This window comes from Crocuta crocuta, unplaced genomic scaffold (assembly GCF_008692635.1).
Source record: "Crocuta crocuta isolate KB4526 unplaced genomic scaffold, BGI_CrCroc_1.0 scaffold73, whole genome shotgun sequence".
Lineage (NCBI taxonomy): Eukaryota > Metazoa > Chordata > Mammalia > Carnivora > Hyaenidae > Crocuta > Crocuta crocuta.
Genome location: NW_027529443.1, coordinates 7,459,116 through 7,480,627, shown reverse-complemented (window position 1 = coordinate 7,480,627; position 21,512 = coordinate 7,459,116). Strand labels below are relative to the sequence as shown.

The window sequence follows — 21,512 nt, the reverse complement described above, 5'->3', positions numbered from 1 at the left end:
ATTATAGAAATTCAAAGGAAGAAATAACAATAGTATTTAAAAATATTAAATTACAGATGGCAGTGGAGAGATGACTTTACCAATGTCACAAAGCTAATTTTGAAAGTGTTTGGAGTAAAGTCCGGGTCTTCTGATGCATAAAGTAAAATTATTTCATAAACCTATACCACCATAGTACTAATGAAAATAATCTTAACAAAAGCATTAGTTAACACTTTGAAGGTACTTTTTACATGCTGGTCATTTTACACATACTATCTTATTAAATCCTCATAATAACCCTAGGAGAGAGGTATTATATATTCATCCCCTCTTCCATTTTACAGATGAGAAAATGGAGGGGCAGGAAGGGTAAGCAATTTGCCCAAAGTACTACTATCAGAAAGTTGGTGAGCCAGGACTTAAATCAAGGTTTCTAACCAATTATATGAAGGACTGAGGGGAGAAAAAAGAAGGGAAGCCAGAAGAAAGGAGAATGACAGATTAAATCTTAGAGCTAGAAATAGACATTCATGAAAAGTGAGTGGGCTGCTTTTACTAGAAGAGTAAATTCAAGTGGAGGAGTTACAAAATACAGTTAGAATAGATTACAAGGCAGGGCATGAATGTCCATTGAGACAGCAAAACTGTTTATTGTTTGGTTGGGGGAGAAGGTAGGGACAAAAAGCTTGACAATTCTATAGCTGTCAGCTTTGTTTTGCTTTGTTTTTAAGAATACTCTGATCACAGACAGAATGAAGAGGAGAGGTCAGTGGCAGGGAGACTAGTCCATGGCTGACTGTCACAGCCCTGAAGAGGGATAGGTGTTTTTCAGATGTTTCCCAAATTCCCAGGGGACACACAGCCACAAGTCCACTCCCCAGTCTCACCACAGAGCATCCAGAGAGACTAACACTCTCCACCCATCTCTCCCCACAGGCTGCAGAACTTCCACACTCATATCAGTTGACAAAGCCCTTTGGAAATCATGCGTTTTTCCCGCTATCAGATGTTCAGATTCATCTGGCTTGCCAAGCCAACTGGCCGGTACCTTCACAAAGATCACCAGCTTTGGGTGCCTCTGACTCTTGCTGACTTTGAAGCCATAAATCGCTGTGAGAGATCATTGCCTAAAAACTTTAACTTTGCTGGGGATGTGCTGGACCAGTGGTCCCAAAAAGAAAAGGTATGGCACAATAGGCTTCCATTAGATGCTTGGTATTCACCTGTATCTCAGTCTTCCCTTTCCTTGTTCTATGGTCCATTTGTCACTCTTACTTCAGTTATTTCATCCCTCTTGGTCTCCTTTGTTTGTTTTCCACTTGCCCTCCTCTCTACCCAGTGAAGATCTTTGATCCTCAACTCCACATGCTGTGTTTCTCTGGGTCTTCCTCAGACCCCCTCATGGTAATTACTCACAGAACCCACCTCTTTTCCTTCATTTTCTCTTTTCTTTCATTTCCTTCAGCAGGTCTTTTCTCTCCATTCATCTGTTCAGGCTGGTTACAGATTTATGGAAAAAGCAATAATTTGAGCTTTGGTTTTATAATAGTCATCACTGGAGTAATTAGGAGAGAACAAGAGGTTGGAAAGAATAAAGCAAAAAGCCCTGAGTGTTGGGAGTCTAGCTCAGGTCAAGGTTCCTACTTACTGACCCAACCCACACCAGGCACTAAGCTAAACACTTATCTATCAGTGGTTACCAAAATTCACTGCAAGGACCTGTGCCTGAAAAAATGCAGATACTAGATATACAAGGTATTAAATAACATTGAATCAATCTTTCCTGTTAAATTAAGGGCAAAGTCTTCCTTTAAATCCATTACATCTATAACAGCTCTCTTACACTTGCTAAACTCTCTTTTGAACAGAAAGTGCAGATAGAAGTTGAATATTTCTATACAAAATTTAAAGGTATATTTTATTTTCAATATATTTATTTTTCAGTAACCAACTTTTAGCAAGCAGTACTGGTTTTCCAATTATGGTGATGACCAAACACATTTTCCTTCTGAAGTAAATGTATACAAGTAAAAGGGAGGGAATGTAAAGAAAAATACAAAGAACAATAGCACAGGTGTAGACAGATCTGACAAAAGTAGTGATACTCAAATGACTAAAGATTAAGAAATACTGACCTATATTATTTCACCAAATCCCCATCACCATGCTGGGGCATTGCAAATAAGGAAGTTAACCTCACAGAAGTTAAGCTCCTTACCCAAGGTCACCATTCCTAAGAGTACACGAGTCAGACCCAGATCTTACACCTATAGGGTAGGGACTGTAATACAATATAATGCGGTCATCTGGCATCTGAGCACAAAGTTGCAGGAACACAGAGAAGTCAGAGAGGAGGAGAAGAGGAGGCTGAGAAAGGCTTCATAGAGGAAGTTAAATTGAAATTGAGTTTTGAAATATTTTCCAACCAAGGAAGGTAAAAAGAGAGTTCCAGATAAGGGAAGAAAAGAGGAATAATTTTTTATCCAGGTAACACACAAAGTGAAGAGGTTTTTCAGTATAGACAGTGTACTTTGTAGAATCATATGAGAAATTTCCTCCAGAAATCCATTAGTTGATGAGCCTCCCCCAAAGGCCAGCCATCCTGTTTTTTTGTTACCTATGAAAACCATCCCTCAGCCTTTTGGGTAAGAAAAAGATGTTTGGGTACTGGGTGATTCAGTCGGTTAAGCATCTGCCTCTTGATTTCAGCTCAGGTCATGATCTCAGGGTTGTGAGATTGAACTCCAAATCAGCCTCTGTGCTGAGTGTGAAGCCTGCTTAAGATTTTCTCTCTCTCTCTCTGTCTGCCCCTTCCCTAGTCATGTGGGCATACATGTGCGAGGTCTCTAAAAAATAGATGATAGATAGATAGATAGATAGATAGATTTAAAAAAAAAAAGATGCTTAGTTCCTAATCAACCTTAGTACAACCATAGGGGTTATTTGGATGGTACAGAATCTATCTTAAACAAGAAAGAAATTTATTGGACATGGAAGTGCTCACAAAAATGGGTTGCCAGCTGGACAGTCTCAGCAAGAACAGGAAGCAGGACAGCTCCCCAGGGATATAGAAGCACCAAGAGTCCATACACAGGTTTTGCTTCAGCTATAGTCTATCTTTTTGTTCTTTTCAAACTCAAAATCAGGGACAGAAGGTCTTACTCACCCAACATAGGTCACATGTCACCCACTGGTGGGTGGACAATCACCCTCATGGGTTGTCTCGCCTAAGCTGTATTCAATAGGAGAGGAGTCCATCTTCCAATGACAAAGTGGGCTGCTGTTACCAGAATACACCAGCACAGAGCTGAGAAGTAATGGCAGATGTCACATTTATTTGGTGGACCAGTCATGTAAGCTTTCTCTCTTTCCCATGTGCCCATGGCCAGACAGGAGAGAGACCAGCCAACCCAGCCCTGTGGTGGGTGAATGGCAAAGGAGCTGAGGTGAAATGGAGCTTTGGAGAACTGGGCTCCTTGTCCCGAAAAGCTGCCAACGTGCTCACCAAGCCTTGCGGCCTAAAGAGAGGAGACCGAGTGGCCGTGATTCTGCCCCGTATCCCAGAGTGGTGGCTTATAAATGTGGCTTGTATGCGAACAGGTCAGTGCCAATATTTAACATTTCTAAATCATGCAGAAACAGAGAGAGACTGACATTTGAGGTTTTCCTGAACTGTTAGTTCCAAATGAGTCTATGCTTACAAAGAACAGAAAAGTTAAGAGTTAGGATGAAGAGCGATTATGAGGTAATAATAATAACTACCTTAAGGGGTGGGTAGTTTTTTCTTGCTAAAAGAAAATAAAAAAGGAGAAGAAGAAAAGAAAAAAGGAAAAAGAAAGAAAGAAAAAAGAGGTGGGTATTATTGTGATGCCCATTTTGCAGAAAAGGAAACTGAGGTTCAGAGAGGTTAAGAAGCTTGTCCAAAGGTACACAGCTAGAAAGCTGTGTAATTGGGATTTAAGCAAAAGCTCTAGCAAAGCAAATGTGGACATTAACGACTCTTGGAAAAGCTTGGTTATGATGTATTTATCCAGATGGTCCTGAATTTACTTTTTTTGAATATATTTGAATTCTCCCTGACATAAAAACACTAAAGGAAGAAAAAATATTTTAGAATACAAGGACTTATAAGAATATGACTGTGGATCCCAGCTGGAAAACCTCTGCCTTGTTCCAGGCAAAAAGATTAATGTATTCAATGACACATTTTTTACTAAAGTAGTAATTTATATTTTACCCCAAATAAAAATTCTACAGTATTTTTTTCCACTCTAGGACAAAGGTTGGCAAAAACCATGGCCTACAGGTTGGCCATCTATTTTTGTAAATAAAGTTTTAATGGCATACAGCCATCCTTCTTCATTTGCATACTGTCTACGTCTCTTTTTGCTCAACAACAGCAGAATTGCTAATTGAGACAGAGACGGGATGGCCCACAAAGCCTAAAATATTTACTATCTTGTGCTTTACTGAAAAAGTTTACCAATCCCTACTCTAGAGCATGACACAAATGTTTATAAATCAATTAAAGATAAATAAAAATACTAGGGCACCTGGGTGGCTCAGTCAGTTGAGCATCTGACTATTGATTTCAGCTCACGTCAAGATCTCATGGTTGTGAGATCGAGCCCTTGGCAGGCTCTGCACTTGGGTATGGAGCCTGCTTAAGATTCTGTTTCTCGCTTTGCCCCTCTCCCTGTTTGCACCCCACCCCAAAATAAATCAATAAACATTTTAAAAAAAGGATTAATACTAAAGGATATAATACTGTAGAGACATGAGATTTTTGCTACGTTGTCATTAACGAGAAAAAATTGGAAACAACTATTTAGAAACAAAGTTTAATAGAGGTGTGTTTATTGCTACTTGAAATTATGATACCTCAAACTTGATGGGATATCATTAAAAAGATAATTATAAGGATTTCATAATATGTATTGGAAAATGCTCTTAATTACGAATGTAAATTTTTAAAAAGCAATATATAAAGTACTTTTTGTATTTAGTTTAAAAAGGAACTTGGAAATGTGAAACCAATTGTATGTTGGAAGGAGATTAGAAGTAGTTTATTTGTCATTAATAATATACTTAGTATTATTTAACATAATTTAAGCAATTTGTGAAATACCAAGATTAAAAAGAAACCCCCAGGCTGAATGATCAAAAACATTCAGTTAATTAAGTGTTAAGCAAGCAGCTGAGGATTGTTTTCTAATTCAGAATCATTAAATCTTCTGAGTAAATATTGAGATGCTTGTATTGTACCATGTGGCAAAATATTTTGCTTTTGCTACAATGCTAAAGTCTGAAATCCACCAGAAGAGAACTTTTCCTTAACCCCCATACTATGCACCGAACACACTCCTGTCAAAAATCGACCAAGAGTACTAATAATTTCTGAGCCATTAAGAACAAGTGTTTGCAAAATAAATAATCTTATATTTTTATAAAGAGTGCACTATCTGAGGTCCTGTACGGTATCTCCTTGATTAACTTCCTTATTGTCATATATTTATTCATTTTCTCAAGAGGAGAAAGACATGTAAAGCTTTTAAAATATATTCAGTGAATAAAGTCTCCTTTCTAGGAATTAAAGTCCACTTCTTCCCATTTAGCTGACTTCAGGAGACTCACCAAGAAAGTAGTCTGCTATACGGTACAGGTCTTGGGAATCTAGGAAATGCATCTTTGAATCCTGGTTGCCACTTAAAGACTCTGTGCCCCTTGGGCTAGTTGTCATCTATACACTGGGACTGATTTTAAATGAGAGCAGTTGCCTAATAAGTGCTCAGGAAATGTTAGTGGCTGTTTGTAATGCTTTACATACACTCTGATTTCCTTCACTGATTGACTTTAGAAAGTGCAAACCACCTTCCCTCTATTTTTCATTTTATTCTCCCATATATGTCCTTCTCATAAGGAACTGTTTACTTTAAAATCAAGTCCATCTCAGGCCGGTGTTTAGAATGAGGTGAAGAGGTGGGTGGGATAAACTAAGCATTGTCAACGGAGTGCAAAAGAAGTATAAGCAAACTTTGATGACCCCAGGCCATGGAGAAGGCACAGGTTTGAGGGCTGACTCTGCCCCTCACTGACTATGACTCAATCTCATGTTCCATCAAATGGCAACAACTGCATAGACTTACATGGGTTTTTAGAACAGTGGTCTCCAGGCTCTTCTGACTACACAATCTATCAATAAAAATATTTGGGACATACATCCTCCCATCTAGATATAACATTTATATTGTTCTTCTGCACTAATACTGCATGCATGTTATAAAATATATACAAAAATGAGATTAAAACAAAGAATTCTAATATCTCTATAAAATTTTTTAAATTCTCATTTTTCTTCTCATCCTCAGTAGATTACCCTGCAAAACTCACTTTGGAGACCACTGGTTCAGAGGACTAAGATAATGTTCATGAAAATGTGTTATGAGATATAAAGTACTATTTAAGTATTATATAATAATGATGCAAATGTTTCACAAGAATGTTACACTATTATAATGTCTACTATATGCCAGACACTATTATTTTCCCTCATTTTTCAGATAAGGAAAGGAAGGCACAGAGAGATCAAGTAACATGTCAAGGTCACAAAGCTAGTAAGTTGCAAGGACAGAATTAGACCCAGGGACTATCAGAATCTGAAGCTAGTGCTCTAATGACCTCCCAGTGACCAGGGTCCTGTGGGATGTCCCTGGGGACCAAGTCAGGGGTAGCTAAAGGCTGCAATCCACAACTCCTCTCTACCAAGTACAGAGCCTATTTCCACAGTCTGCAATCTTACCTGATGGACAAGAATTCCATTCAGCTCAGGGCCCTTTCTCCTTCCCAGGGCTGGTCTTCATGCCAGGAACAACCCAGCTGACAGCAAAAGACATTCTCTATCGGCTGCGAGCATCCAAAGCCAAGTGTGTTGTGGTCAGTGAGGAGGTGGTCCCAGCAGTGGAGTCCATTATGTCAGAGTGTCCCGACTTAAAGACCAAACTCTTGGTGTCTCCACACAGCCAGGATGGGTGGCTCAGCTTCCAGGAATTATTTCAGTGAGTATTTTCCCCTGCCTTAACTGCAGTACCAGCACTAACACCTGTATCTCGGAGTCTCCTTTCCTCCAAGGACACAGCAATACTATGTTGATCCAGACTCCTTCTCATAAAAGAATCACCTAGTAGAAGATTTTTAAGCACAGAAGAAAAAACGTAGCTCTGTCTCCATTTCCCTACCTCCTACTGTGGCTTGTGATGAGTATCCTCCATGGCTTGGACCTGGCCTAACCCTAGATCACATCTCCCACTCTCCCTGCCTTGATGCCCTCTGGCCACCCTTTAATTCCTCAAACATGCCCCATTTTAGGGCCTTTGCACCTGCTATTTCTTTTGCCTGGAATGCTTCCCCATTGTCCTCTTCACAGCTGACTCCTTTCTGTCAGATTTTAGTTCGAATATTTTACTCCCAGTGAGATTGTCTCTGACCACCGTATCTACGGAATTCCAAGCCACTCCATCATATCATCTTGTTTTCTTCATAGCACTCATTACTATCTGAGTATGTGTCATTTTTCCCTTATCCATTATATTTTTATCCTCTGCAATAGGGGTTAGCAAAATAGGGCCCATGGGCCAATTCTGGCTCAGCACCTGTTTTTGTAAATCTTTAAGAATTGAGTAGAGTAGGGGCACCTGGGGTGGCTCAGTCAGTTAAGTGCTCGACGTCAGCTCAGGGCATGATCTCGTGGCTCATGAGTTCAAGCCCCGTATCAGCTCAGAGCCTGGAGCCTGCTTCGGAATCCCTGTCTTTCTCTCTCTCTCTCTGCCCCACCCCCCACTCATGTTGTCTCTCTCTGTCTCAAAAATAAATAAACATTAAGAATTGAATAGAGTAGTTACAACAGAGACCATATGACCCCCAAAGTCTCAGATATTTACTATATGGCCCTTTATAGAAACTGTTTGCCAAATTCTGCCCTAAACTGTAAACTCCAAGAAAGCAGGGGCACTGTTCATCTGCTTGGTTGATGACTCTGTCTCCAGTTCCTACCATACAGTTGGTACTTAATAAATATTTGCTGAATGAATGAATGAACAAAACAAAGCACTGAGCCTTGGTTTTAATCATATGTAAAACAGGGATAATTATACTGCACATATCTCAAGTGTTGTTTTGAGGATAAAATAAGCTAATATGTGAGAAAGCGCTTCCTCAACTATATTTTAAAAAGAATAGAATGTTAATTAATGGTATTATCCTTCAAAGAACTATTAAATAGCTTATTTTTCTCTTAATTCTTCCAGAGAAGCTTAAAGAAAGAAGACATAAGTGTAATAGGGCAGTGTTTTGTGGGTTTTCTTTTCCGAAATAAAATTTTATCCTACTAATTAATACAAACAAAATTCCTGTTATTAGTCAATCCCAAAATTCTCTCCCAAGGGCCATGCCACTGAATCTTATTTGTGTCATTTATAAGCTGTGTAACTTGTGATAAGTCAAGTAACATCTCTGAAACTCTATCTTATCCACAGAATGGGGATAAGGATAATATCTACTTTACTGGGTTGTAGAAGAATTAAATGTGATGAAGCCTGTGAAGTGTTTGGTGTAAAGCCTGGTACAAAGTAATCACTCCACAAATATTACAGTAATTATAATTACTTATATTATTTTTGGTTAATAAAGTTATTCAGCAGTGCAGTGATTCCCTAAGGTAATAGTATCCAGATTATCTGAATATGCATCTCCATCAGTAAAATATTTTTAACACACTCCCTTAAAACATGTATATTAATTTGTAAATTTATGCATGTGTTTTGGTATATTATACAAATACCAAAAATAAACATGTTAAAGAATGAATATAAGAATACATATAATTTGAAGTTCTCCTAGTTTCTTCCCCATCTCAGGTATCTTATATACCCCTGGGCGGCAAGCACCTCTACTTTGGAGGCCCCTGCCCTAAACAACTCTGCAATGTGCCAATGAGTCCCTTAAAGGTGCCAAAATCTCAGGATAAAAAGGACTTTGAACTCACTGAGTAGGAGGACATCCCAAAATTTAGTGACATAAAGCAATAATCATTTTATTTTCTCAAGATTCTGTAGGTCAGAAGTTCATGCAGGGTCACCTGGGTGGTTCAGTTGGTTAAACATCCAACTTCAGCTCAGGTCATGATCTCATGGTTTGTGGGTTTGAGCCCCACATTGGGCTCTGTGCTTACAGCTCAGAGCCTAGAGCCTGCTTCAGATTCTGTGTCTCCCTATGTCTCTGCCCTTCTCTCTCTCGTACTCTGTGTCTCTCTCTCTTTCAAAAATAAATAAACATTAAACATAAACATAAAATGAAGAAGTTCATGTAGGCCTCAGCAGAAGCAGCTTGTCCTTCTCTATACCAGCTTGACTGAAGCTTGAGGACTTAAGGGGGTTCACTCACAAGTCTGAGGCTCTGGTGTTGGCTGTTGGCTGAAGCACCTCACTTGTCCCAAATGTGGCCTTTCTCTCCAGCAAAAGTGTCTGAACATTTTCCTGTGGTGGCTGCATTCCCCCCAGTGAAAGTGGAAACTACCAAGCCTCTTAAGACCTAGGCTGGAAGTCAAAGAAATTCTGCCACACTCTGTCAATCAAAATCAGTCATAAGATCAGCCCAGATTCAAGGAAAGAGGACACAGGTTCCACTCCTCAGGGAGGGAATGGCATGGTTGTGCAGGGCAGGAAGGAAATCTTGGAGCTGTCTGTGCAGATAATCTTACACTGATACTGTTATTGTTATCTATTCATAGAATGCTCTTGGCTTTAGTAATAGGAGACCCAAGTATAATTGGCTTAAATGACACAAACACAATTTTATTATAGGACAAGTAAGAAGTACAGAGGTAGAGCATAATGACAGTTCGTTATTTAGTGGTTTGATGAAATTAGCATGAACCCAGATTCAGTCATCTTTCCATTTGCCATCCTCAGTGTGTCTGCTAATCCCTCCTATGATCTCAACATGGCTTGGGTTGTTCCAGACATAATGTACTTTCACAACAATATCCAAAGTCCAGAAAACAAGATGGGAGGGGTGGGGAAAGGCAGCATCCCTTCCTCAGGACTCTTTAGAATAAGGAAACATTGTCCATAAAGCCTTTAAATCTCATTTGACAATAACTGCAACATGTACTTATTCCTAAATCAGTCTCTGGTACAAGAATTACCATGATTGGCTTAGGATAATCAAGATTCACCACCTAGAGCTATATAAGGAACAGTCTCCCCTGAAGCATATGACTGCCTGATACCTGAACAAAATCAGAGCTTTATCAGTGCAAGGATGAAGAATGGGATGCTATATGGTAAGCAACAAACTGTGTCTGCCAGCGATATTGAAGATGCTGAATAAAAAGTATTAAAAAGTTTGATTCAAATGCCAAAAGATCTTCCTTTAAATCATAAAAACTCCTGGGGTGCCTGGGTGGCTCAGTCGGTTAAGCGTCTGACTTTGGCTCAGGTCGCACGGTTTGTGAGTTCGAGCCCTGCATTGGGCTCTGTGCTGACAGCTCAGAGCCTGGAGCCTGCTTCAGATTCTGTGTCTCCCTCTCTTTGACTCACCCCTCCCCTCACACTGTCTCTCTCGCTTTCTCAGAAATAAATAAAAAACATTTAAAAAATCCTAAAAACTCCTGAAATGTTAGTAACCAATTCATATTCACTACTGATTTTTGAAAAATTCATAGATTAAAAGAAGCACTGAGAGAAAAAGTTTAAATAAAATACACATCCTTTTGTCATTAATTTTGAAAATCATCTTGGCTATCTATATCACCTATACACAGGTGGCACTTAAAAAAAGAGGCAAATGGGTTGTTAAAGCTTAGTACTGATTTATAAGTCCCTTTAAGATTTCTTGAGAATTTTCTCTCAGGGAAGCTTTGGATTAGGTTTTGTTCTATTAACTGTTTTCTGGTATTAAGACGACATAAGCAGCAGAGAAGGGGAAACACACACACACACACACACACACACATCAGAGTTAAACTGGTCTGCCATCTTCAACCACCATGTTGGGATCCATATTTTACAGATCCGCCTCTGCAGAGCACAGCTGTGTAGAAACAGGAAGTCAAGAACCAATGGCCATTTATTTCACCAGTGGGACCACAGGTGCTCCCAAGATGGCCCAGCACTCTCAGAGCAGCCTTGGAATTGGGTACACCCTCTGTGGAAGGTAGGGAGGAAAACCATTTTTGCTAAACTCTCTCTCTCCCCTGAGCTGCCAACATGTGTATCCAACTGAGGTGACACCTCCAATTGGGTGCTTATTAGATTTCTCCAGTGTAATGTCTACAAAAGAGAACCATTGATGCTCCTACCCAACCTTAGCTCAGTAAAAGGCACCATCTCACCAACTGATCAAGCAAGAACTATGGGTTAAATAGGTTATGGGAATTAAGGAGTACACTTTTGATGAGCATAGGGTGATGTACAGGAATCAACCTTGACCACATCTCGACAACAGTGTGTCTGGCTCCTTATCACTGCCATAGAAGCTTACCTACCCAGAAAGGCCTTCCTAGATATCTTAAAGCTATCAGCCTACCTGTTTTATTTTCCTCAGAGCACTTATCACTATTTGATATTATGATACTGATCTATATTCTTATTCATTTTATTGTGTGCTTATTTGCTATCTGTCTTTCAGAAGTAAGAGCAGATATCTGGTCTAACTCACTATGCTAGAGAGAACAGTGCCTAGCATATACTTACACAATAAATATTTACTGCATCAATGACCAAAGAAAGAATATTATACCAAACCCAGCCTCCCACTCTGTTTTCAGATTACCTAGGATTCTGAAGAAGTTGTCTAACAAAATAACAAAAGTGGGAGATAGAATAATAGCTCTTCCTGCCTTTGGGCTTTTGATCTTTCTCTGTAGCCCTTGGTGTTCTGGCTAGTTCTCAAAGACACCAGTTTGTTTGCTTTTGTGTTTTTGTTTTGGTGTGTGTGTGTGTGTTTGCTTTGTTTTTTTGTTTTTGTTTTTTTGCTTTGCTTTGTTTGGTTTAGTTTGGTTTGGTCTTGTTGCTTCTCCATATCACTTAGGTATTGGCTAGATCTGAAGTCCTCAGATATCATATGGAACATGTCTGACACTGGCTGGATCAAGGCTGCCATTGGCAGTGTGTTTTCGTCCTGGCTTCAGGGAGCGTGTGTCTTTGTACATCGGATGGCCCAGTTTGACACTGACACCTTCTTAGATGTAAGTCATGGCTTCTAGCTACATCTCTCCCTTGTCTCCTCTAAAACCAGAGAGAAATGATTGTTCAGAATATAGTTTCCTGGGCTTGTGGAAATAATTACCTTTTAAGAAATGAAGTCTTCAGGGACTTGCCCTTTGACTATATTTCACAGAGTGGGAACACCCACAACATTCTCAGGCATAGAATCCACTCTGTTGCTTCAAACTGTTCAGGATTTCTCAAGTCCCACTGAGAATAAAGTTCTAAGTAATAGATTAGAAGTCTCAAGTCTAAACAAATCTTAGGTTTCTGATTCAGTGAAACAAAAACAATAGGTGATAAATCCCAAACCCTACGTATTGAAGACTAAAGGTGGAGTCGCCTTTCTCCCAGAGCAGCAACTTCCATTCTCCTCTCACCCTGAGCTCCTCACTTTGTTAATTCTCAAAACCCAATCTTTGTCTTGAAACGAGGCATGTCCCTCCTTCTCAGCCAGAGATAGCTAGATTGAGGTATCAGATTGCTCTGATTTCTTTAGCCTTTAGAAAGATGTGATTCAGGCCAATTATTTTCACCCATGAAAAATCAATTATGTTTAACAAAATACATGTTATTAAACAAACACCACACCTGTGTGAATAAAAGCTCTACTCACCCTGTTATTTTGCTAACTGGTCTGACAAGATGGCTTGAGGGTCTTAACAGAAATGCTGGGTAACCTAAGAACTAGGGTCTCTACATCAGGTTAACAAAGTGCCCTAAGTGGATAAACTAAGTTTGCAGTCCTGAAACCTGTATTTTAAATATAAGAATACTTTTTAATAAAACATTAAATATTATATAGTATTTAAGTATAGCATTTAAATAAAATACACTATATATTCAATATATTCTTATTTTAATCAATTTACTTAATATTATATTAAGACATAGTAATGTTAGTGATATATTATATTATTAATCTATATTATTTGATATAATATTAAATATGATATTAAATAATTAAGTAATTATGCTAATAATTAATATTAAATGATTGAATTAAATTATTTTAATTTAATAAATTAAATATTTAGTATTAATAAATATCAAATAAGAATATTCTTATTTTACAAAGATAGTGTGTGTATTTTAAGTGCTCTAATAACTTTACGCTATTCTTAGTTACAAACACTTATACCTATATGGGGCACCTGGGTAGCTCAGTCAGTTAAGCATCTGACTTCAGCTCAGGTCATAATCTCACGGTTAGTGGGTTCAAGCCCTGCATCAGGCTCTGTGCTGACAGCTCAGAGCCTGGAGCCTGCTTTGGTTCTGTGTCTCCCTCTTTCTCTGACCCTCCCCTGCTCTCTCTCTCTCTCTCTCTCTCTCTTTCTCAGAAATAAATAAAACATTTTTTTAAAAAAACACGCTTATTAAGAATAGTTGGAATCCAGAGAGGAAGTACACACAGTAGAGATACTCACTTACAGATCAAGTTTTTCATGATCCAGAGAGCGTAGAAATACATCTTGAAAGCATTCTCTCAATTGCTTAAATTTAATATAAACTGTCAATTCATCACTTGGCATAGTCAAACCTCTCTAGACACGGGATGTCTAAGACATGAATATCTCTCTAGATATAACCTATGTCATTATTTTTCTTTAAGGAGCTAGAGGTAAAATCAGCCCAGCAAATCTGAGTCTGGAAAATGAGTTGCACATTTAATCAATCCACTCAAAAAGACTGATGTCTTTTATAGAAACAGTACTGGGAAAGGTTTGGTAGGTTAGCTCTCATCTAGGGCGAGTACTGTGCAGGAATATATGGGCAGGAGGTTTCAAAATTCCACCATGAAAGGTAAATTGCACCTGAGGTAGAATCAACCATTTCCTACTTTGGTGTTGGTCTCAAATTTGACAGTTTACGTTTTGTTGAATTTGACTGTGTGTGTCTCTTACTGTTACATATATGTATTCTTTTTTTAAATATATTTTTTAATTTATTTCTAGAAGAGAGAGAGAGAGAGAGAGACAGCGTGAGCAGGAGAGGGTCAGAGAGAGAGGGAGATACAGGCTCTGAAATAGGCTCCAGGCTCTGAGCTGGCAGTCAGCACAGAGCCCGACGCAGGGCTCGAACCCACAAACCGCGAGATCATGACCTAAGCAAAAGTCGGACGCCTAACCGTCTAAGCCACCCAGGCGCCCCACATATATGTATTCTTTATAATAATTGCAAGTTTCCAACAGACATCCAGTCACTAGTGACAACTAATAAATATTTGCTTTCTTATGGCTAGTAGTGATCATGAGATGGAAACATGTTAATGAGAGGATGAGGGGTTGCAGACATCGGCTCTGGTTGTGGCCTCTAATGAACCATTTCTGACAACTGTCTTTCTCCATCATCCAGACACTCACCACTTATCCCATCACAACCCTGTGCAGCGCTCCCACTGTGTACCGGATGCTTGTACAAAAGGACCTTAAGAGGTACTTGGGCAGAAGTCTCCATTTGAACCACAAACACAAGCTATAGTCCAGCATTACAGATCTCCCCTTCTCAGCACAAGATAGCCCAGGTTTCCTCAGTCTTGCCACTATTGACATGTGGACTGAATAATTCTGTGTTGTCGGGGACTGTCTTGTGCACTGTGGGATGTTGAGCAACATCCTGCCTGGCCTCCACCTACTAGTTGCCAATAGAACCTCCCGTGCAACCATCAAAAATGTCTCCAGATATTTCCTAATTACCTCCCGGTTGCCCCTAAGGATAGCCTCTAGGGGCAACTCAACATTTTCCCAGGGACTACCAGAACCCTGGTGTCTGAGAACCAACCTCCCTCCCCCAAATACAACTGCATTCATATTGTCTGAAGAGAAGTGAATGATGTCTTATGACTTGAAGAGTATAATCAGTTTATCCAAATCATCTGAGCACCTAGTGGACTTGCAATGCATATTTACTTAACTAATACAGATTGAATACATGAGGAGAATGAGAAAGGAAGAGAGAAGTAATTTAAGTAGTATAGGTTCACCCATCCTCTGCACCCTCAAGTGTGGATGCCCAGAAAGGAGAGTGCTATGGAACAAAATAAAGCAGATCTGAATGTGAGCATCTTGCTCACATTTCAAGAGTAGTTCAGGGCTTTCCAGGGTTATTTTGAATAGGCACAACTCCTGTCCTGCCCACTGGACATCTCAGTGCACTGGAGCTGGGCTATTCCAGACTTTCTCACTTGAGAAAGTGGGCAGTGGAGTAGTAAGGCCAGTGGTTAAAAGCCCAAGCTCCAAAGCCAAACAAGTAGGGTTCCACTATTTACTGATAGTGTGGCCTCAGACACTCAAGATGACCTTGCTAAGTCTCCCTTAACTCCATCCACAAGAGAGGCTTAAGGGCTGCCTCATAGGGTTGTGGAGAGAATTCAGGGAAATGGCCAACTTGGTGAGATACTTGACAAATAGTAAGTGCAGAGTAGTCAACTCAGCCCTTTTTTTTTTTTTTTTTTTAATGTGAGGCCTTGGAAAACCTCTTTATATTCTCTCAGTCTCGTTTCTGATCTGTAAAAGAAGGATGTGAGGATTATGAGGATGCTCCTAAAGCACCACAGCATAGTAGGTGCTCAATTAATGTTAGCTGTTTTATCACTTGGCCCATATTAAGTACTTAAGATCATTATTAGCATTTTCTCCTACCTTCTCTCTTCCTTTAATGGCCTGCTAAAATGCAAGCTCTGTCAGGAAATTTTACTTGAATTACTAACATGCCACACACCTACAACCATGTCTAGAAAGATAGTAGATGCTCAAAAATATTTACTGACTGAACCTTCCTAGTACTTGTCTTTCCTAACTCGTTTGCTTGTTGCTAGAACATCCTAATAATGTTTTAATGAAAGCCACTCAGATTTCTCCCATCAAAGACCCTACATCTGTGTCTACAGATATAAATTCAAGAAGCTACGACACTGCTTGACAGGAGGGGAACCACTCAACCCAGAGGTGCTGGAACAGTGGAAGGAGCAAACTGGACTAGAACTGTATGAGGGCTACGGACAGACAGAAGTGGTATGTTTAATGGGCAGTTAAATTTAGCATATTGGGAGCCTTTCAACCCCAGGCTGAGCCCTTGAAGAGCTCCCTTAGTGCTCTAAATTTTTATTTAGAATTTCCCAGGATACCTTACCTTGCAAGTAGCTACCAAAACCTCTGAATTGCCCAACTAGGTTTGGCTAGAGGGGAATTAGGATTATTCCTTACAGTCTTCCTGCCTTCTCCCCATGTCAGAGAGGTCTCAAAGGTGTTAGGGGTCAGAATTGAGCAGCTCATCTTCTCAGCAACACTGAGGACCCTAGAGAGCCCCATTGGGGAATTTATCCCAAGGGGCACGAAATGGTACTCTTTGTCTAAGGAGTAATTTTCAAAGTGTGGTCCTTCAACCAGCAGCATCAGCAGCATGTGGAAATTTGGTAGCAATTCAAATTCTCAGACACCCCACTGGCTGGGTCTACTGAATCAGAAACCCTGAAAAGCCTGGCAATCTGTGCTTGAAAAATGAATGCTCCAGGTTTTTCTGGTAAACAGTTTGAGAATCACTGATCTAAGATTGTGAGTGAGTGAGTGTGTGTGTGTGTGTGTGTGTGTGTGTGTGTAACTGGGAAAATCAGCCCAGTCAAAACTAAGTCTTATGTTTTACTATCATGATATAAATAGCTACAGAAAATGAATTTTTACATCCTTACATAAAACATGTTCTCTCAATAGGGAATAATTTGTGCCAATCAGAAAGGACAAGAAATTAAACCAGGCTCAATGGGCAAAGGAGTAAAACCCTATGATGTCCAGGTGGGTAATATCTGACTGTTTCAATAAAGATGAAAAAAAGTTTTACAGTTTTCTACTAGTCATTGTACAACTATTTATAACCTGTTTTCATATTGTAAAAAGAAAATTTCAGGAACCTAAGTTGTTTCTTTCATTCTAGATTATAGATGAAAATGGCAACATCCTACCACCTGGCAAAGAAGGGGAAATTGCTCTCAGACTAAAGTCTACACGGCCTTTCTGTTTCTTCTCTGAATATGTGGTACAAGAATGTAGAATATGCTAGTTACACTTTCATAGAAAAGGTGGCATAGGGAATAATATTTGGGTCCAAATTTCATATCCATTACATGTTGCTGTGTAAACTTGGGCAAGTCACAAAGTCCAAGTCTATTTCATCAACTATAAAATGAGGAGAATATCATCTCCTAGGAGTTGCGCAAAGATTAAATTCTATGTGTAAGAAACAATTTGCAGTGATTGTCCTCAGAAAAGACAAGTAGGCAGGCTGCAGAGGGCAGGGAAGGAGTGATAGAGGGCAGTAGAGGTGGAAGAGGGGTTTACTTTTTATTATATTCTTGAGCCTTTTGTATTCTACATTAGGAAACATTTTTAAAACATTAATTTCTTTTAGAAATAGCATACACAATGTACCAGTCTCTCCATGCCCCTTTCTCTATTCTGACCATCTTTGATTCTGAGTCATCTTTGATTCCTAGGACAATCCACAGAAAACTGCTGCCACGATAAGAGGGAATTTTTATGTCACTGGAGACAGAGGAGTGATGGATAGTGACGGGTATTTCTGGTTTGTCGGTAGAGCTGATGATGTCATCATATCCTCTGGGTTTGTATGTTTGTTACTCTTAGGAAGTAACTGATTGTAGGGGAGATCTCTTATTTGGGTGGTGTAGTGACCAAGGGCTTCTTTTCCTCTTCCAGGTACCGTATTGGGCCATTTGAAGTGGAGAGTGCACTAATTGAGCACCCAGCAGTTGTTGAATCAGCTGTTGTCAGTAGTCCAGATCCAATCAGAGGAGAGGTAGAACGAATGTCATTAATGTAGCAATTTCATATTTTCAAGTTCTATCCATTTGACTATGTTAAAGAGTGAATCAAGAATAGTCCCATAGTTCTCATTATGAAGCACACATGTGCCAAAAATGTATACTATCCAATCTTTACAAATGAGTTGCATCTCAAAGGAGATGTATTAGTATTCTTTTAGAGGCAAGTGACAGAAACTCAACTCAAACTGACTTTAGTTTTTAAAAAAGGAATTTACTGGCTCACACATAAGTGAGGTCTTCAGGTACAACTACATCCAAGGGTTCATGTGAAGTTAGCAAAACCATCTCTTTCCATCTCTTGGCTGTTGTTCTTTAGGTTGGTTCCATTCAGGAGGGGTTCTTCCTACTTGACAGCAACCACTCCAAATGCACACAGGTTAACAACCAGGAAAGGAGACAGCTCCAAGCAACTCCCAGAATAACATTTGCCTATCTTAGATCACATATCTAACCAACGTGGTCCAGGGAATGGTACATGCTCACTGGCCAGAACTGGATCATATGCCAGTCACTGAAGGTAGTGTCAACACCATTAGAGAGAGAAGTTAGGGTAATGTTCTGTAGGAAAATCAGGGTACCATTAAAGGATCAGATGCTATAGAAGGAAAAAATAGCAGATTTTACTATTTTCATGGAAATCAGAATACATTTTGTTACAGGAACAATGCAAATAGGAGATTGTGGCCAGATTCCCAAACAAGTCCCACAGCCTACTTTTGACCTAATAAAAGGGAATCCAGGGAATAAGAGAAATAGCCTTAGGTTTAGGCTACGAAAGGGAGATGTTTCCTTTCCTCAAGGAAACTTCTTACAGACTCAGTAAGTAGCAAAATTTCAAAATCAGTTTATGTATCAGCATCCTCCCACATCTCTTCCTCTACTGCCCTTCAAATACCAGTGACTCTCTGTAGTGACTTTATGGATCCCATGCTCAAACCTCTTGTACCACCTCCCTGCTCAATGAATTCCATTCTCCAGAGTATTTTTCTCCTGCCACCATATTCTCAATATAGCTGATTTCAGCTGAACATTAGAAGTAACACCAACTGGAATCAATGGAGGAATAATTAATAATTTATACTTAACTAACCTCAATAATTATCTAATTAGTGGGTTTTAAATAGTATTCCAAAGAGAAGCAAAAAAAAAAAAAATTAGGCAAGAAAGAACTTTCAGAGGTAGACCGATCTTTCCTGAGAGTTCATCTCCCAGCATACAAAATCCCTCCACTAAGCTTCCCCAAACCCCTTTCAAACCATCTTCTCTGGGAACTCCATTTGTCCCCCTTATTACATATACTATTACATACACTGTTAGAAGTGTAGGTTTGAAATAAGTGGTTATCTGTAAATCAAGGATTACCTATATAAAATATAGGATTGGTCTGACTGAAATGTCAAATGCATGTGGAAATGTAAATAAAACTCAAACTTTACCCTTATTGAAACACTGCACTCCTCACACTCAGAACCATTTATATGGAATTAGATCCCAAAATCTCACTTGTATCCAAGCTCTCTTCAGAGCTGAGCTCTGGATTTGCATTCATCACTCAAGCTGCTGTTAACAAATAATTATAAGTACCTGTGTTCAGCACTGGCTCCAAACTCTTGATTTGTTTGAAAAACAAACATTAATATAAATTGACTTTTCTCCTGCAGGTAGTGAAAGCTTTCGTTGTCTTATCTGCACCCTTTAAATCATCCAACCCAGAGAAATTAACTCTTGAACTTCAGGATCATGTGAAAAAATCAACGGCACCTTACAAATATCCAAGAAAGGCAAGTATTTTTGCCCAAAAGTTAATGTGTCACCAAACAAGGGACTAAGGTTGTAAGTACACAGATTTTATTAGCTTGTGACTTTTTGTTCGCTCAGTACGTAAGTAGAAGATACTATTTCAACTTGTTTTGCCCTAACAATCTTGCTTTAGAAAATTTATTTTAGGACACTTACAAATGTTTTTGATAAACTAGCTTTGATCAACTCTGCAATACTGAGTAACTACTAAAGATCTTTATAAGACTAAGCAGTACCATTCCATGAGAAAAAAATACTGGCAAATTGTTTTTAAAAACATTGGGTGACTCAGTCAGTTAAGCAACCAATTCTTGATTTCGGCTCAAGTCATGATCTCACGGTTATGAGACAGAGCCCCAGGGCGGGCTCCACACTGAGCATGGAAACTGCTTGGTATTTTCTCTCTCCATTTCTCCCCCTCTCATGCTCTCTCTCTCTCAAATAAACTTAAATTTTTAAAAAATGGAAACAGTATCTGATTCAACTATCATGGCACTCTTCATCCAGAATAACTTTACAAATTCAAAACATAGGCCTTTAGGTATCAAACTGACCAAATTTAAGTCTCAGAAAAAATATATTTATTATCCAAAGAAACTGTGGAATCTTTCCTGAAACCTTCTTATTCAAGGAAGGATTTAAGAATAATACTATATAAAAACATAGAGATGGCACTGCAACTTCCTTCCTTCTCATCCCTTAATACAATTGGTTGATATTGATCCTTAACATGAGAATTCCATTTTAATTGGTATTTCAACCAAAAGGTAGATAACCTCGACCTAAGAATAGTTACACTTTCTCCATTAACTTTACTAAATCTGTGACATTTGATTTTCAGAGATGTTGTTTGAGAAAATTTTAAAATACAATAGTTACATCTTGAGGGAGGGAAATGAAAACAGGATTTTACCATGAGCATAAGGGGATAATTGTGTGTACTCAAAATTATCTCTCAAAAATCTCCCTCAGAAACTATAGGACCTAGTTCTTAAAAGCCCTAACCCCAAGAATTAACTTGTTTCCTTGTGCATTTAGGTGTGGCCTCTATTTCCCTGGGATAGTGGAGGCCTATGTCCAGTTGAACTGGATGGGGAAGCAATAGAGTAAAGGAATTATTATATTCTTCTGACAAAGCATATAGCCTTTGCACTAAAAACCCATCATGGAGCTCCATTGTCAACTTTACTATATAAACACAAGAAATGCAATGAGCTTAGGCTAAAACAGCCCCTAGACTCAAACTTCATGCCAGTTTCATGAAAGCTCTCCCTATTATACTGACAACTGGAATTGTCAAAATGTAATCAAGTGTCGCATAATCTGTTTCTCTGTTAATTAGGTGGAATTTGTTCCAGAACTCCCAAAGACAATCACCGGGAAAATCAAACGCAACGTTTTGAGAGACCATGAATGGGGTCGAACAAAGCCTGATAAGAGACTATGGCATTAAGTTGTTATAGGCCTACTTTCTTTTGGTCCTTGCTTCCTGATAATTTAGTGACTAGTCTCTTTAAAATGCCTTAGATTTTTCCTGGTTGAAAAACTCAATTTTTGGTTTTGCACTTAGCCAAAAAATAAACGAAAATCTAAAAACAACTGGGAAGAAAACTGTTATAATGACCAAA

General features: G+C 39.0%; 1 protein-coding gene across 1 annotated transcript; it reads left to right on the top strand.

The window, feature by feature from the left end:
- Positions 1-967: 967 nt before the first annotated feature.
- LOC144228659 (acyl-coenzyme A synthetase ACSM4, mitochondrial) lies at positions 968-21,337 on the top strand. The gene is made up of 13 exons (XM_077760567.1): positions 968-1,165; positions 3,372-3,582; positions 6,830-7,037; positions 11,050-11,193; positions 12,070-12,226; positions 14,601-14,680; positions 16,135-16,258; positions 16,955-17,035; positions 17,175-17,276; positions 17,734-17,861; positions 17,957-18,056; positions 19,746-19,865; positions 21,227-21,337. The coding sequence occupies exons 1-13, from the start codon at positions 968-970 to the stop codon at positions 21,335-21,337; spliced, it is 1,764 nt and encodes a 587-aa protein (XP_077616693.1).
- Positions 21,338-21,512: the final 175 nt, after the last annotated feature.